This window comes from Dendrobates tinctorius, unplaced genomic scaffold (genome assembly GCF_039654945.1).
Source record: "Dendrobates tinctorius isolate UK_male_01 unplaced genomic scaffold, ASM3965494v1 ptg000011l, whole genome shotgun sequence".
NCBI lineage: Eukaryota > Metazoa > Chordata > Amphibia > Anura > Dendrobatidae > Dendrobates > Dendrobates tinctorius.
This window is the reverse complement of record NW_027361679.1, coordinates 85,766,133-85,782,443: the sequence shown is the minus strand read 5'-3', so window position 1 is coordinate 85,782,443 and position 16,311 is coordinate 85,766,133. Positions and strand designations below refer to the sequence as shown.

Genomic DNA, 16,311 nt, shown 5'->3' with positions numbered 1-16,311 from the left:
CGGTGGACATGACAGGCATAACGGACATGACAGGCATAACGGACATGGCGGCATGACAGTACCCCCCTCCTTAAGCCCCCTCTTACCGGGGCTGGCAGAGAATGGAAAAAAAAAATTTCTTTGGCTGAATCCAGAGTTTTAGTACAAGCCACTCCAGCACGTTGATCCACCATCGTGAAACAGACACCTGCACCGGTCCAGATACAGGAGCCGCAGACGAAGACACGGGAATCCAGTGGGGAGGACTGTGAGTAGACAAGGAAGTCTTCATTCTCTGGCTGCCAAAATTTTCGAAGCGGGTTCAGAGGACATGGGCCAGGTCTGATTCTTCATCAGAACAGTGGCCGAGGGTACCACCATCTTCAACGAGAGTTTGGAGACAAGGGCCGGGTCTGAATCTTCATCAGAACGGTGGCCGAGATACCAGCGGAGTCCATGGCCTGAGTATTCTCTGACGAGGTCAGCTTACGCTGAGTCAACTTTTTCTTTAGAGTGGACCCTCTGGGTCGTGGCACCCACCCACCTAGGGCGAGCTGACCTTGTGATGATCCACCCTCTATACAGGGAGTGTCAGGGGCAAGACCAAGGGGGTTAGTCACCACGACTGCTGGCACCAGACAGCCGGCTCAAGTAGACACTAGGTACGAGTGTTTGGTGACAAGGACGGGCAGGAAGCAAGACAAGATAAGATGTAAGTTCAAGGTATCTTCATTAAGACAAGTTCAGGATAATATTCATTGCAAAACGTGATAACAAGCAAATACGGCAACGTGCGTGCAAGGCACGCCAAGGTCCATGGCATGGTACGTGCCAGGAGGCAAGCCTGGTTACCGGCAAGGACACAATGGTATCGGACTCCGGACAGCAGGCAACGATCAACAGGGTCATCAGGTTCCGGAGCTCTGATGGCGATCGGCAGGATCCGGGCATCCAGCAAACCAGGGTACAGGCAATGAGGCACAACAGATATCCAGGCATGGTGCGTGTCAGGGAACACGCCGAGGTCCAAGGCAGGATTCCAGGCAGAGTGCGTGCTAGGGGCACACCAGGGTCCAGGGCAAGGTGCAAGGCAGGGTGCGTGTGTAGGGGACACACCAGGGTTCAAAGCAAGGTGCAAGGCAAAGTCCTGCGCATGCAGAGAGACACGCCAGGGTCAGGGTTCAAGGCAGAGTCCTGCGCGTGCAGAAAGACACGCCAGGGTCAGGGTTAAAAGCAGAGTCCTGCGTGTGCAGGGGGGCACACCAGGGTCAGGGTTCAAGGCAAAGTCCTGCACGTGCAGAGAGACACGCCAGGGTCAGGGTTGAAAGCAGAGTCCTGCACGTGCAGGGGGCACGTCAGGGACAGAGTACAGGCTAGGACCTGTGCATGCGAGAGGGCACCACAGGATACATGGCAAGATCTGTGCGTACTTTAACAGAAGCACGGGGAGGTATGCCATGGGGTAGGCGAGGGCCTGCACGTGCTAAGAGAAGCACGGAGAGCACAGTGCAGAGACAGCATGAGTGTAAGGAAGCACAGAGAGCACGGCTGGGGCACTGGCTAGCTGGACGGGCTGCAGCACAAACAGGCGGGTAAGACTCCAGCAAACCCGCCTGGGGCATAGCAGGCGACACAGCTGTCACTGACCGATGAGCACGGCTGAGGCACAAGCAGGCGGGCATGGCTAGGTTCGGCACGGCTGAGGCACAAGCAGGAGGCTAGGAAGGCTAAGCGCATGCAAAGGGCACACGAAGAAACAAGGCAAAGCAAGGCAAGGACATACATGGCACGAGAGACAACACAAGACATGGCATGAGACAAGAGGCAGAGTACAAGCACAGAGCGTATGCAGAGACGCATGACAGGGCAGAGTGCAGAGGCACAGAATACAGGGAGCGACCGAGCAGACCAAGCAGCCATTTAGGGAAGCAACACAATACTCAGGCCCCGACCATAGGAAGGGGCGGTCTGATATAGCACCATAGCACCTGCACTTCCGGGTGAGGATCAGGGAAGTACTTCTGGTTCAGATCCTCCAGGATCATAGAGAGCGTTGCTAGATCAGCCTGGGCTGAACCATAGAGAAGGTCACATGATCAGGGGTTCCAGGAATACATAGAGGATTGCAGAATCAAACAGTGCTGGAATATAGGAACGGTCACATGATCAGGGGTTCCAGGTATACATAGAGGATTGCAGAATCAAAGCAGAGACGGATGGTTACCTAGCAACGGCATGCAGCCCTGAGATAAGGCGCGCGTGTACACCGCTCCAGGCATCTTGCAGTACGAGACATAACGGGCATGAGAATTCAGTGCATGTGCACGCCGCTCCAGTGGTCATGTGTCATAACAGACACGGCGGACATGACAGGCATAACGGACATGGCGGGCATGACATAATCTATATACCTGTGAATGTTTATAGGGATATTTTAAAGACTGCACTTAGCACTTTGTATTATGCTCATCTGCACTTGCACTTTACTTGAGATCTAATTGAATACTCTGGATTTAGGTATTTTTAAGCCATGCATACTGCTTTATATGTACTGTTGCACATTTTTTTGTGTTAGCTCAGGTTTTTCCCTGCTTTTTATGTTATTTTAAAATATATTTTCAAATATTTTTTAATGCATTATAGCATAAGTCTCTTCTTAAACCTTGGAATAGGTCCCTGGGTTGTGGTGTTACAGTTGTGTTCAAAAGTTTACATAACCTGGCAGACATTTTTCTTTCTTAGCCTTTTTTCAGACAATATGAATTATAACACCAAAACTTTTTCTCCACTCATGGTTAGTGGTTGGGTGAAGCCATTCATTGACAAACTACTCTGTTTTCTCTTTTTAAATCATAATGACCACCCAAAACATCCAAATGACCCTGATTAAAAGTTCACATACCCTGGTGATTTTGACCTGATAGCATGCATAGAAGTTGAAACAAATGGGTTTGAATGGCTACTAAAGGTAACATCCTCACCTGTGACCTGTTTGCTTGTAATCAGTGTGTGTGCATAAAAGCTGGGTGAGTTTCTGGGATCCAGACAGACTCTTGAACCTGTCATCCAGCCACTGACATTTCTGGATTGTGAGTCATGGGAAAAGCAAAAGAATTGTCAACAGATATATGGGAAAAGGTAGTTGAACTGTATAAAACAAGAAAGGGATACAAAAAGATATCCAATTGATAATGCCAGTCAACAGCATTCAAACTATGATTAACAAATACAAATGGAAAATCAGGGGCTCTGTAAAAACAAAACCTCAGTCAGGTAGACCAACAAAAATTTCATCCATAACTACCAGGAAAATTGTTCTGGATGCATAGAAAAACCCACAAATAACATCAGTTGAAATACTGGACTCACTGAAAAATAGTGGTGTGGCTGTTTCAAGATGCACATTAAGGAGGCACATGAAGAAAAATGGGCTGCATGGTCGAGTCAAATGCCACAAAGTATCTCGCCTACAATATGCAAAACGGAACAGAAACAAGCCTAAAAACTTCTGGAACAAGGTAATTTGGAGTGATGAGACCAAAACTGAACTTTTTGGCCACTACCATAAACATTATATTTGGAGAGAGGACAAAAGGGCTTATGATGAAAGGAACATCATTCCTACTGTAAAGCACAGAGGTAGATCACTGATGTTTTGGGGATGTGTGAGCTACAATGGTACAGGAAACTTGGTCAAAGTTGAAGGTAAGATGAATGCAGCATGGTAGCAGCAAATACTGGAGGCGAATGGGATGTACTTGGACGTTGCAACATGACAACGATCCAACACACAAGGCCAAGTCGACCTGTCATTGGCTACAGCAGAATAAAGTGAAGGTTTTGGTGTAGCCATCTCCGTCTCCTGACCTCAATATCATTGATCCACTCTGGGGAGATCTCAAGCACGCAATTTATGCTAGACAGCCCAGGAATTTACAGGAACTGGAGGCTTTTTGCCAAGAAGAGTGGGCAGCTTTACCGTCTGAAAAAATAAAGAAAGACATCCACAACTACCACAAAAGACTTGAATCTGTCATTGATGTTAGAAGGGCAAATAGGGTCATTTGGATGTTTTGCATTGTCATTATGATTTAAAAAGAGAAAACACAGTAGTTTGACAATAAATGGCTTCGCGGTTTGGTGTTATCATTCATATTCTCTGGAAAAAAGGTCAAGAAAGCAAAATGCCGGGGTATGTAAACTTTTGAGTACAACTGTATGTTATTGAGGATGATAGCCTTAGATCCTTAGAAGAACATGTGGCACAGGCAGGGTGGTAGGCAGAGATGAGGTGGTACAGTACTGGGGATGAGTATAATAAATTATTGTATTTATGAAATGGACTGGACAGGCAACCAGTGCAATGAATGACATAGTGTGGAAGCTTTGGTGTCCTCGCTGGAAAAAAATCTAAGCATGAGAATGAATGAGAACAACAATAAGATGTTAGGAAAGCAAAAGGTGGATTCTGGAGATGTATTTGAGGTGCAGGGGATATGCGGATGCATCAGTCATATGTAGCACCCCAAGACAGTGAGTATGTACAGTACTGCCTGTGAGTTATAGTATTACCCCACATGGATATGGAAATATTATGCTTGTGTAGGTTAGCAAAGAGAGGAAACATAGGAAGTTTATTATACCTCTGAAATGCTATTCATGCAAGATAAATATTTACTCCTCTATAAAAAAAATTTCTGACCTGCTCTCTTCCCAGTCTTTAGGCCTTTTAGTCTCATTTGGTTTGATACATCGGATATAATGCGGCGTGCATTTCATAAGAGTGTTTACAAGGTCATTGGCTTGTTTCTGGGGAAAAATAGATTAGTTTAATTATACTGTACTAGCCATAAAAGGTAATGCCAAATATTACATAACTTAAAGTTCAGTGTTACCATCACACGTTATATTCACATTTCCGACACTTGAGTCTCACAGTTTGACTACAAACAGCCACACACTTTCGATTAAAGTCAGCCTAAACTGACTTTAAGAGGTACCAACTTACTGACAAGCCAACGTTCATATTTATTCGGGAATCGGATGACTAATTTAAGGCAGGACCCCAGCAGCTTCTCCCTGCCCCACTCATCTAGGCCGACATATCCCTAAAAACATTCATAGGAAGAGTGGCATAACTAGAGTCCAATGGGCCCCGGTGCAAAATTTGGACCTGGCCCCCTCCCACACATGTTAGATGTATGGAACTTTGTAGCGTTCTAAATCCTATAAGTACATACGAGTTGCACTCTTTACCCCCATTATATAGTAATGACCCCCATCTTGGGCTCATTTCTGGTATATACATCTCCCATCTGGGACCATCCTACTATATATATCTCTCATCCTGCTATAGATACAGTGAAGGAAGTAAGTATTTAATCCCTTGCTGATTTTGTAAGTTTGCCCACTCACAAAGACATGAACAGTCTATAATTTTAAGGGTAAGTTAATTTTAACATTGGGAGATAGAATATCAAAAATAAAATCCAGAAAATCACATTGTATAAATTATATAAATGTATTTGCATTTTGCAATGAGAAATAAGTATTTGATCCCTCTGGCAAACAAGACTTAATACTTGGTGGCAAAACCCTTGTTGGCACGCACAGCAGTCAGATGTTTTTTTCAGTTGATGATGAGGTTTGCGCACATGTCAGGAGGAATTTTGGTCCACTCCTCTTTGCAGATCATTTCTAAATCATTACGATTTTGAGGTTGTCGCTTGGCAACTCGGAGCTTCAACTTCCTCCATAAGTTTTCTATGGGATTAAGGTCTGGAGACTGGCTAGGCCACTCCATGACCTTAATGTGCTTCTTTTTGAGCCACTCCTAGCATGTATTGCAATACACAGATCCAGCGGGTCCTTGCACTGCAATACACTAGCTGAATGTGCGTCTGAAGCATACATCCAGTTGTAGTTTGTGCTGGCGATGGCAGGCCCCCCACCTGCACAGGCATGGTCGCAACCTCTGCGACCATGATTGTTACACCCCAAATAGTAAACAAGGAGGGTAGATGCTGCTGGGGACCTACCTTGGATCAGTCACCAAAGATTCATAATGCACAGCCATCATTTCAAAGTATGGTTTCTCTGAAACAGATTTTGTCTGATTTATGCTGCCCATGGTTTGTTGGGATCTCTTAAAATTGATAAAGAGCAAAATACATTTTCTTAGTTTACTGATATCAGTAAATATGTGTTCAGCTTAGTTACATTGGTTTTTTTACCGTGATGGCCATTGATGAGCTGCTTAAAGCTATACAATGAGATGTGTAGATAATTCTATGAGGTTGATGGTTAGTTTCAAAGAATTATTTCAAACTATGGTGTCAAATTCTTGTATAGATTGCAATATGTTACTGATATTACTGGTAATGTGTTATATAGGGCAGCACGGTTGCTCAGTGATCAGCCTTGCAGCACTGCGGTCCTGGGTTCAAGTCCCACCAAGGACAACATCTGGGTTCTCTGGTTTCCTCCCACACTCCAAAGCCATACTGATGCGGATTCTAGATTGGGAGCCCCAATGGGGACAGTGCTGATAATGTTTGTAAAGCGCGGTGGAATTGACGCTATATAAGGGAGTAAAATAAATCAATAACTAAAAATACTAATGCCCAGTGACTGTGCTTTCCAGGTGCTTTGCATCGATTAAACTGTACTGAACCTAGAGAAGCAGTGCTTTACAGTAATCAGCAGATTTTGATTGATATTACCTTGATTTTTGAGCCTGCTGTAGTCGGCCTACTTTTCTTATCTGAATCCAGTTTTTCTGGGAAAAGACTCTGTATGAACTGGCTAGACAGAAAAAGAATACATGTTTCTGTTTCTAAGTACTGTTGTTAACCACTGGCCAAATTAGTCAAATATCTGAAACTATGCCAATGTTGCACTTTTGAACAAGGAATGACTTGGTATTATGTGTATATAACACCTACATAATACTGTAATCTTGAAGAGAATCTGTCAGTTAGATCAACCCCACTAAACCACATAAATTTGCACCAAGGTCTTTGACATGTAAATCAATCAACGCCTTTACATTTTCTATTTGTTGCTGCATTCCTGAGTAACTAGCACTTTAACTCAAATGCAAATACAGTCATTAAAGTGATATTCCCAACTCCAAGATCCTATCACAAGATATAGTAGGTGTAATAATATTAGCAAATACCTCCAATTAGAAATGTAGTATAGGTCTTCTGATTCGCTATGTCATTCACCCCATGTGGAGGGCATAGCAATAGTTTAGGTATCTATCGATTTGACAACTATTAGCTAACTGACCAACTGTCATTATATTGTGGTCGTAACCATGGATACTTTAACTATTACAATGCCCTGCACATGGGGTAAGTGACACATAAACCATCCACCAATGCCACATTTAGGCAGAAAAAGGGAAGTCAAGAGTTATTTTATACATAATTAATTTTATTAATTCCGCAAAATTGCATAAAAATCAGACAATAAATACCGCTAACCAAGCAGGCAAAGGGGATAATTTCATCACAAAAAAATCATATAAAAAAATCAGAAAAATCTGTGGGCACAAGAGAAGGCATACATATAAATAAAGTGCAAATGCTATATAAATTAATCAAGGTGCCAACAGCCAGGTATATTAAAGATTTAATTATACATATGTAATAAAGTGACAGTGCACAAAAACCATGCCAATGGCAAAAAAGTATATTTTGGTGCATATAGCTAAATAAGTACATGAAAGCCCTCAAAAAATACCCTAGTCCATACAAGTAGAATGTCGGTATATTACCATTTTATCTGACTTGAGCCACACATGAGCAGCGCCTAATATCCACAGGGCAGGAAAATTAGCCTGGATAATAAAGTGCATGAACCTAAATATATTAACTTACATGTGATGAAGTTTGACCACCGCCTGCCGCCTCAGGGGGGGAGGCGGCAGGCGGGGGTCAAACTTCATCACATGTAAGTTAATATATTTAGGATCATGCACTTTATTATCCAGGCTAATTTTCCTGCCCTGTGGATATTAGGCGCTGCGCATGTGTGGCTCAAGTCAGATAAAATGGTAATATACCGACATTCTACTTGTATGGACTAGGGTATTTTTGAGGACTTTCATGTACTTATTTAGCTATATGCACCAAAATACACCTTTTTGCCATTGGCATGGTTTTTGTGCACTGTCACTTTATTACATATGTATAATTAAATCTTTAATATACCTGGCTGTTGGCACCTTGATTAATTTATATAGCATTTGCACTTTATTTATATGTATGCCTTCTCTTGTGCCCACAGATTTTTCTGATTTTTTATATGATTTTTTTGTGACGAAATTATCCCTTTTGCCTGCTTGGTTAGCGGTATTTATTGTCTGATTTTTATGCAATTTTGCAGAATTAATAAAATTATGTATAAAATAACTCTTGACTTCCCTTTTTCTGCCTAAATGTGGCATTGGTGGATGGTTTATGTGTTGCTATAGGTGATATAGAGTTTAATTTTTTTTTTGTGCCATTTAGTGGAAATCTATGTGTACCACATGGGGTAAGTGACATAGAAAATCATAAGAACTGTATTACATTTCTTATTGGAGGTTTTTGGCATTATTATTGCACCTACTACATATAGGGATAGGATCTTGGAGATTGGTACCCCTTTAAGTGCTCTGGGCCTGACAGAGCACTTCCTGGGCAAGTACTGTATCTCCAGAGCTTGTTTCCCGACTCAGCACCAACCTTTTTAGCTTAATTGATAGCTTACTGTCTCATTTCCTTGCCTAGTACCTGATGTCCCAAACACAATAAGCTATCAATCAAGCTAAAGATGCTGGCGCTGGCAGGAAAACAACATTGGGAGGCAGTGGCTTCTTAACGAAGGCATTTTTTAACTTTTTTCGCCTAAACCTGTAAAAAGAATAGCATAGTGTAGTATCATTGTATTAATATACTCACTGATCACCATCTTCTCCGGGATCCAGTGTGGCTTCAGTCATCTTCTGAGTCATGTGACAGCAGTTCAGATTCTCAGATCCCACTGCGCTCTGTGCGAGCCTGAAGTCTTTTTTACAATGTAAGTCTATGGAAAAGCTTTCTGACACTCCATAGACTTACATTGCAAAAGCTGTTTTTGGGTCACACAGCATGTAGTGTGAGCCTGAATTGCCATTACGCAACTCAGAAGTGGACTGGAGCGCTGCTGGATACCGGATAAAGACGATGATTGGTGAGTAGTATGTTAATATACTGACATTATGGTTCACTAATATTGACACGAGTTTAAGGGAAAAAAGTTAATGGGAGTGCTTCTTTAAGTGTTCTGCGGTGCCAAGTGCACTTAACACTTCATTTCCATGGGTATGAAAATGCTAATTAATTTGCAATATAGCAACTGAGGAATATATAAAGGTGAAAATGAATTTACAGTACATTTCAAAGACCTGCATGCCCAAATATATGGCTTGAGAATGGGAGGAGTTGATCTTAGTGATAGATTAACTTTAACACTCAAGTCTCTGACTATAATTAAATTTCACAAAGCTCTGATTTCACATAACGATAAAGCTGATTTCCCAATGGAAACTTTTGATGTAGAAAATATTTCTTTCGGTGGTGAAATTTTTTTTTGAGAGGACCTTTCACTAGATGACCAATATTTTGGTTGGTCATTTCAAAGTGTTTTTACTATGTGTGCCAGTAGGGTTTCACATTATGCTACACAAATGCCTACTTCAGCAACTTCACAAACCTTCCCATTGTATTTGTGGAAGGCAGTGATGGCTTTTGTATTCATTTGACAATTTACTATACAAAAAGAGAACTTAGCCAAGGAGTTATACTCTACTTACTACTCACTGCTCTGCATCAATTCAATGAGGTCTATGAAAAGAACATCTCGATTCCTCTCGCAGAATCCCTCAACATCATATGAGACCTGAGGAAGACATTGAAGATACTGTATGTAGGCTTGCATTTACTCCATCAGTTTGATAACTATGCTTATTCAGATTGTTTGATTGTTGCAGTATTGCCTAGTGATCAAAGAAATAAAAATTTGATATCTTCAATTATTATCCTTCAATTGACTGACATGATGGATAATCTTTACCTTCCCAGCATAGTGGTGGATTACAAAGCCCGAATTCCAGTTGTTGAAGTGCTCATGGGTACCCACAGCTGCCTGGAGTTTCTGTAATAAAGTTTGATCTGCACCCCCACTTGTGGCATGCATCGTGGCACACACGTCATCCAGTACACTCATTATACCGGGAGGATTCTATGTGGATAGAAGACTATGAGTACAAACAGGGACTAGTATTATACTTTACTTTGTAATATGCATCAAGTATCTACACAGTTTTATTTAAACCTCCTTTGTTCTAGTGGTCTAAGACAGTGAAGGTAGTCATGCACAGCAGATGAATGTTGGCTGAACCCAATCATTTTGGTGGGACCTCCAGTCAACCATCTAATATGAATGGTGGTCTCTCAACTGGGTTCCCCCGACAGCAGATACATCTGGCTGAGAGTAATGCCCCTTTGCAGCTTGTGTCAGGAATCAAATTAATGAGGTGGAAGATAGACGTTTAAACATCTCTCCATACTCACCAGCTTGTTCTCAATGAGATCGCACACCACTTTGTTGTTAAAGTACTCAATAGGGGACCATTTTATCCCTTCCGCAACATATTCTTCCTGAAAATATAATTTACAGTTTATTTAATCATGAGTACATGGCAGGTTAATATACTAGTTACAGTGAAGGAAATAAGTATTTGATCCCTTGCTGATTTTATAAGTTTGCCCACTGACAAAGACATGAATAGTCTATAATTTTAAGGGTAGGTTAATTTTAACATTCAAATATCTGAAAACTGACTGGCACATCAAGAACTAGTCTGAACAAGTGCATACCAAAAAACAGCTGACATATCAAAATGAGGAAATGGGTGCAGTCAATTGCATTAAGGCATGTCAATGTGAAATACATGAAGTGTGAAGAGCATAGCATCCTCATTTTGATATGTAGCTGTTTTTTGGTATGCACTTGTACAGACTAGTTCTTGATATGCTGGTCAGTTTTCTGTTATTTGTATGCTAGCTTTCTGACTGAGCACTCTGCCCTTCACCATGCAGTAAATTTAATTACATCTAATTACATCAGGTTCCGAACAACTCATAAATGTAGGCTTTACCAAGAGATTAGCCATAGGTAAGTGTTCACACTAGGCAGTTAGGTCGAGGACCCATCCGATCCATGAGATTACCTTGACGTTGGTGAATAGGCTCACATTTTTTGGCCAATTTTGTGCTAAACATCTCATGTGTTTTTCCTAAATTTCAAAAGCCTTTATACTATTCACACTTTATGTATTTCACATTGACATGCCTTAATGCAATTGAGTGCAATCATTTCCTCATTTTAATTTTAACATTGATAGATAGAATATCAAAAATAAAATCCTGAAAATCACATTGTATAAATTATATATATTTGCATTTTGCACTGAGAAATAAGTATTTGATCCCTCTGGCAAACAAGACTTAATACTTGGTGTCAAAACCCTTGTTGGCACGCACAGCAGTCAGACATTTTTTGTAGTTAATGATGAGATTTGCACACATGTCAGGTGGAATTTTGGTCCACTCCTCTTTGCAGATCATCTCTAAATCATTAATATTTTGAGGCTGTCGCTTGGCAATTCGGAGCTTCAACTCCCTCCATAAATTTTCTATGGGATTAAGGTCTGGAGACTGGCTAAACCACTCTGTGACCTTAATGTGCTTCTTTTTGAGCCACTCCTTTGTTGCCTTGGCTGTATTTTTTGGGTCATTGTCTTGCTGGAAGACCCAGCCATGACCCATTTTTAATGTCCTGGCTGGGGGAAGGAGGTTGTCACTCAGGATTGTACAGTACATGGCTCTATCCATTCTCCCATTGAAAACTTACAAAATCAGCAAGGGATCAAATAATTATTTCCTTCACTGTAGGTATAGTACAAATTCACATCACGAGCATAGCGATTGGTAAGCATATATTTTGAGGTGATGTGTAAGCTTATATTTTGAGGTGATGGGTAAACTTATATTTTGAGGTGATGGGTAAGCTTATATTTTGAGGTGAAGGGTAAGCTTGCTTTTTTCATCGCTTTTTTTAGTGTGTTTCTCATATGTGTTTTTTTCACATTTTTGACACAGCAGTTTTTGTCATTTTGCTATTTAAAATAAATAATTTAAATAAAATTGCTTGGCTTTTGCTGGCTTTTGACAAAACTTTATTGACAGTCATTTGCGGATCACATTCATTTTTACTTGCAGATTTTCCATATCTAATGCAATTCAGTGGGGAAAATGAGCACATAAAACTCAGCATACTTGCAAGTTGACATGTGGATTTTAATCACACACTGCCGCTTAGTTTACGCAGTGTTAAAGAAAAAAACTACAGTGGGCATGAGATTTCTATACATCTCATATACTTTGCTGGAACTGCAAAACGCTGTGTTTTTGATTCAATGAAAACACGAAAAACTCATTGTGGAAATTCAGCCTTAGGGCTCTTTCACACGTCCGTGTCTCGGGTACGTGTGGTGACAGTTTCCACACATATTGGAGACAGTGACACACGTAGACTCATTATAATACGTGGGGCTGCACACAGGTCCGTGTGCTCACACAAACCGTGTGTCCGTGTGCAAAACAAGTAGACATGTCAGCTTTTTCCGACAGCACAGGCTGCAATATTTAAGGCACACTTGCACACGGATGACTTCATTTGTGCCATCCGTGTGCTGTCCGTGTGTGTTTTTTCAAACCTTGTTTCTTTCTTATAGGCAGGTGTCCTGAATTTGATACGAAAATCCAATATTTAAACTCTGGCCTTTTCATTGCTTAGGTGAAGTAGTTGTTTGTGGAGGCACGTATGTAAGTATTCTCCTGTTTTGGCATTATATCATGGCACCACGTATTGACACGGCGCACCTAATATCTTTTGTGGAACAACCTCCAGAACTTTGGGACACTCAAGTGGAGGTATACCATGATCGGCTCACAATAGAGTGTGGATGGCCTACATATTCCCCATCTAAGAGAGCAAAATTTGGGCCTGGTTTTGACAACCAAGGCATATTACCTTTTGATATATTCTGTTGTTGTTTATAACATAGGCTTAATTTTTCATAATATGACTGATCGTTATGACTTTGTCAGTAGTGACTTTGTTGAAACGATGCTATTGCTCAGCAAGGGACCAGTACCGCCGGGAATACAATGCTCTTCCCTCGGCATCTGGGTCAACTAGAAAGCGCCAATATGTCTATTTCCGGAATTTAGACTTCCTGAGACCAATCATTCAACTCAACCAGTAAGTGACTATGTAAGTGTTCTTTGACTCTAAACACAGAAAACTGTGCTTGCCCAAGTTTATTGCTTGACCCTGAATATTTTTCATTGTTGGTAGTCCCACACAAATATTGTTTGAGTGTAGCTATGCTTGTGGTACTGTATACACACAAATAATCATCATTCTACATACACATGGAAAATGCCTTGCTAAATACGCATAATTTTTTAGTTTTTTTTATAATCTTAAAGATTAATCCTACACAAAAAATACAAAAAGCATTACCAAATTCATCTACCTCACATCCCATTGTTTCCAAACATCACAGTTGAAATCCAAGTGTCTGACCTCACATCCCCTATTGCTTGCTATCATTTGTCCACATTTTGTGTTTTTTGTGATAATGTTTAAATCATGTTTATGTGCAACCATTTTTAAAAATGAAAATTTCTTTGTTCCTAGGACTGAGGACAACGTGGAAGATTCCGAAGAATCACTAACAGTGGTGGCCTCTGCGCCGTTTACCTCTGCCTTGGAGACAGATCACACAGCTGAGCCCATCCCAACAACACAGCCACAACAGCTATCTGACGCTGGTACAGGGTCAGGGTGGTAATGTAAGCAGCCAAACAACAACACAACCACCATCACAGGCAGCAAACGCCCCAGGACCTCAGCTATCACAAGCATCACCAGCAATTCAACCACGGTACATAGCATCTAGTGGGAGAGGGACAATGCGACTTGACATCAGGATGTTGCGTGAGGTCGTGCATATAATTAACTCAGTAATGCTAGAAACAGATGTTGAGCGCTTTTGCAGCTCACTGTCTCCCTGTCTGGCTAAAGTACCAACACAACGTCAAGAACATGTCCAGTGCAGCTATTTTGACCCTCATTGCTTCCAGCCAGGGGGATAATGAGCCAAACCAAGTGCTTGTATCCATATAGAATCATAGAATCGTAGAGTTGGAAGGGACCAACTGTGCCATCTGGTCCAACCCCCTGCTCAAAGCAGGATTCGCTAAATCATCCCAGTCAGATGTCTGTCCATCCTCTGTTTGAAGACTTTCATTGAAGAACTCACCACTTCTCGTGGCAGCTTGTTCCACGCATTGATCACTCTAACTGTCAAAAAGTTTTTTCTAATATCTAATCTGTGTCTCCTCCCATTCAGTTTCATCCCATTGCTTCTAGTCTTTCTTTGTGCAAATGAGAATAAAGTTGATCCTTCTACAATGTGACAGCCCTTTAGATATTTGTAGACAGCTATTAAGTCTCCTCTCAGTCTTCTCTTTTGCAAACTAAACATTCCCAAATCCTGCAACCTTTCCTCATAAGACAGGGTTTGCAGACCAGTCACCATTCTGGTCGCTCTTTTCTGAACTTGCTCCAGTTTGTTGATGTCTTTTTTAAAATGTGGTGCCCAAAACTGGACACAATATTCCAGATGAGGTCTGACCAAAGAGGAGTAGAGGGAAATAATGTCTTCACGTGATCTATACTGTATGCTTCTGTTAATACATCCTAGAACTGCATTTGCCTTTTTTGCTGCTGCATCACACTGTTGACTCATATTCAGTCTGTGATCTATTAGTATACCCACGTCTTTTTCACATGTGCTGTTGCTTAGCCCTATTCCTCCCATTCTGTATATGCTTTTTTCATTTTTATTGCCCAGATGTAGTACTTTGCATTTTTCCCTGTTAAAAACCATTCTGTCAGTTGCTGCCCACTTCTCCAGTTTATTTATATCTTTTTGAATCCTCTCTCTCTCTTCTCTAGTATTAGCTATCCCTCCTAGCTTTGTGTCATCAGCAAATTTAATCAGTTTACCCTCAATTCCTTCATCTAAATCATTGATAAAGATGTTGAACAATACAGGGCCCAGGACAGAGCCCTGTGGTACCCCACTTGAGACATTCTTCCAACTGGATGTGCAGCCATTTACGACCACTCTTTGGGTCCGATCACTAAGCCAGTTATGAATCCACCTAACAGTTGCCTTGTCCATTCCATACTTAGTCATTTTTTCAATAAGGATTGTATGAGATACTTTGTCAAATGCTTTGCTGAAGTCAAGATATACTATATCTACAGCATTTCCTTGATCCACCCAATCAGTGATTCCGTCATAGAAGGAAATTAAGTTAGTCTGACATGACTTATTAGTTACAAACCCATGCTGACTCTGTTTAATCACTTCATTCTTATCCAGGTACTGACATACATGTTGTTTAATAATTTGTTCAAAGATCTTTCCTGGTATAGAAGTCAGACTCACCGGCCTATAGTTGCCTGGGTCCACCTTCTTCCCCTTTTTGAAGATAGGAACAACATTTGCTCTTCTCCAGTCTTCTGGGACTTCTCCTGTTCTCCAAGAATTTTCAAAGATTATGGAGAGGGGTTCAAAAATTTCTTCTGCTATCTCCTTCAGTACTCTGGGGTGTAATTCATCTGGACCTGGAGACTTGAATTCATTTAGGTTAGCTAAGTGTTTCCTCACTATCTTTCTGTTTATAGATATCCTGGATTCTTCTATTCCCTTAATAGGACAGTGAAGAACAGTTGATGTTACATTTCCTTTCTAAGAGAAAACGGATGCAAAATAGGAATTTAAAAGTTCGGCCTTCTCAACATCCTGTCTTACCATTTCATCATTTTCATCCTGTAAAAATCCTATAGCATCTTTGACTTTTCTTTTACTTTTGACATATCCCCAAAATCCTTTATTATTGCTTTTGACATCTCTTGCAAGCCTCAATTCATTTTCAGCTTTAGCTAATCTGATTTGTGCCCTGCAGGTTCTGCAGACAGCATTACATTCTTCTTTAGATATGCCTCCCTCTTTCCATTTTATAAACATTTTTTTCTTCCTTTTTAGCATGTGCTTAAGTTCTGTGTTCATCCATCCTGGTTTCCTTAAATGCTTCCTATTCTTCCCTCTTTTCGGAATTGTTAACAATTGTGCTGTGAGAATTTCATTTTTCATGA

At 41.1% G+C, this 16,311-nt stretch overlaps 1 protein-coding gene across 5 annotated transcripts in view; it reads right to left on the bottom strand.

Annotated features, from left to right (window-relative positions):
* The window catches only part of MYO1F (myosin IF), a 233,401-nt gene that overhangs the window by 102,174 nt on the left and 114,916 nt on the right, over positions 1 to 16,311 (bottom strand). For all 5 annotated transcript variants that reach the window (XM_073544137.1, XM_073544127.1, XM_073544167.1 and 2 more), the window contains 5 exons: positions 10,584 to 10,670; positions 10,084 to 10,251; positions 9,824 to 9,909; positions 6,702 to 6,783; positions 4,682 to 4,788 (listed from right to left, as the gene is read on the bottom strand). In XM_073544137.1, the coding sequence (XP_073400238.1) occupies positions 4,682 to 4,788; positions 6,702 to 6,783; positions 9,824 to 9,909; positions 10,084 to 10,251; positions 10,584 to 10,670 (530 nt within the window). The remainder of the gene's footprint in view (positions 1 to 4,681; positions 4,789 to 6,701; positions 6,784 to 9,823; positions 9,910 to 10,083; positions 10,252 to 10,583; positions 10,671 to 16,311) is intronic.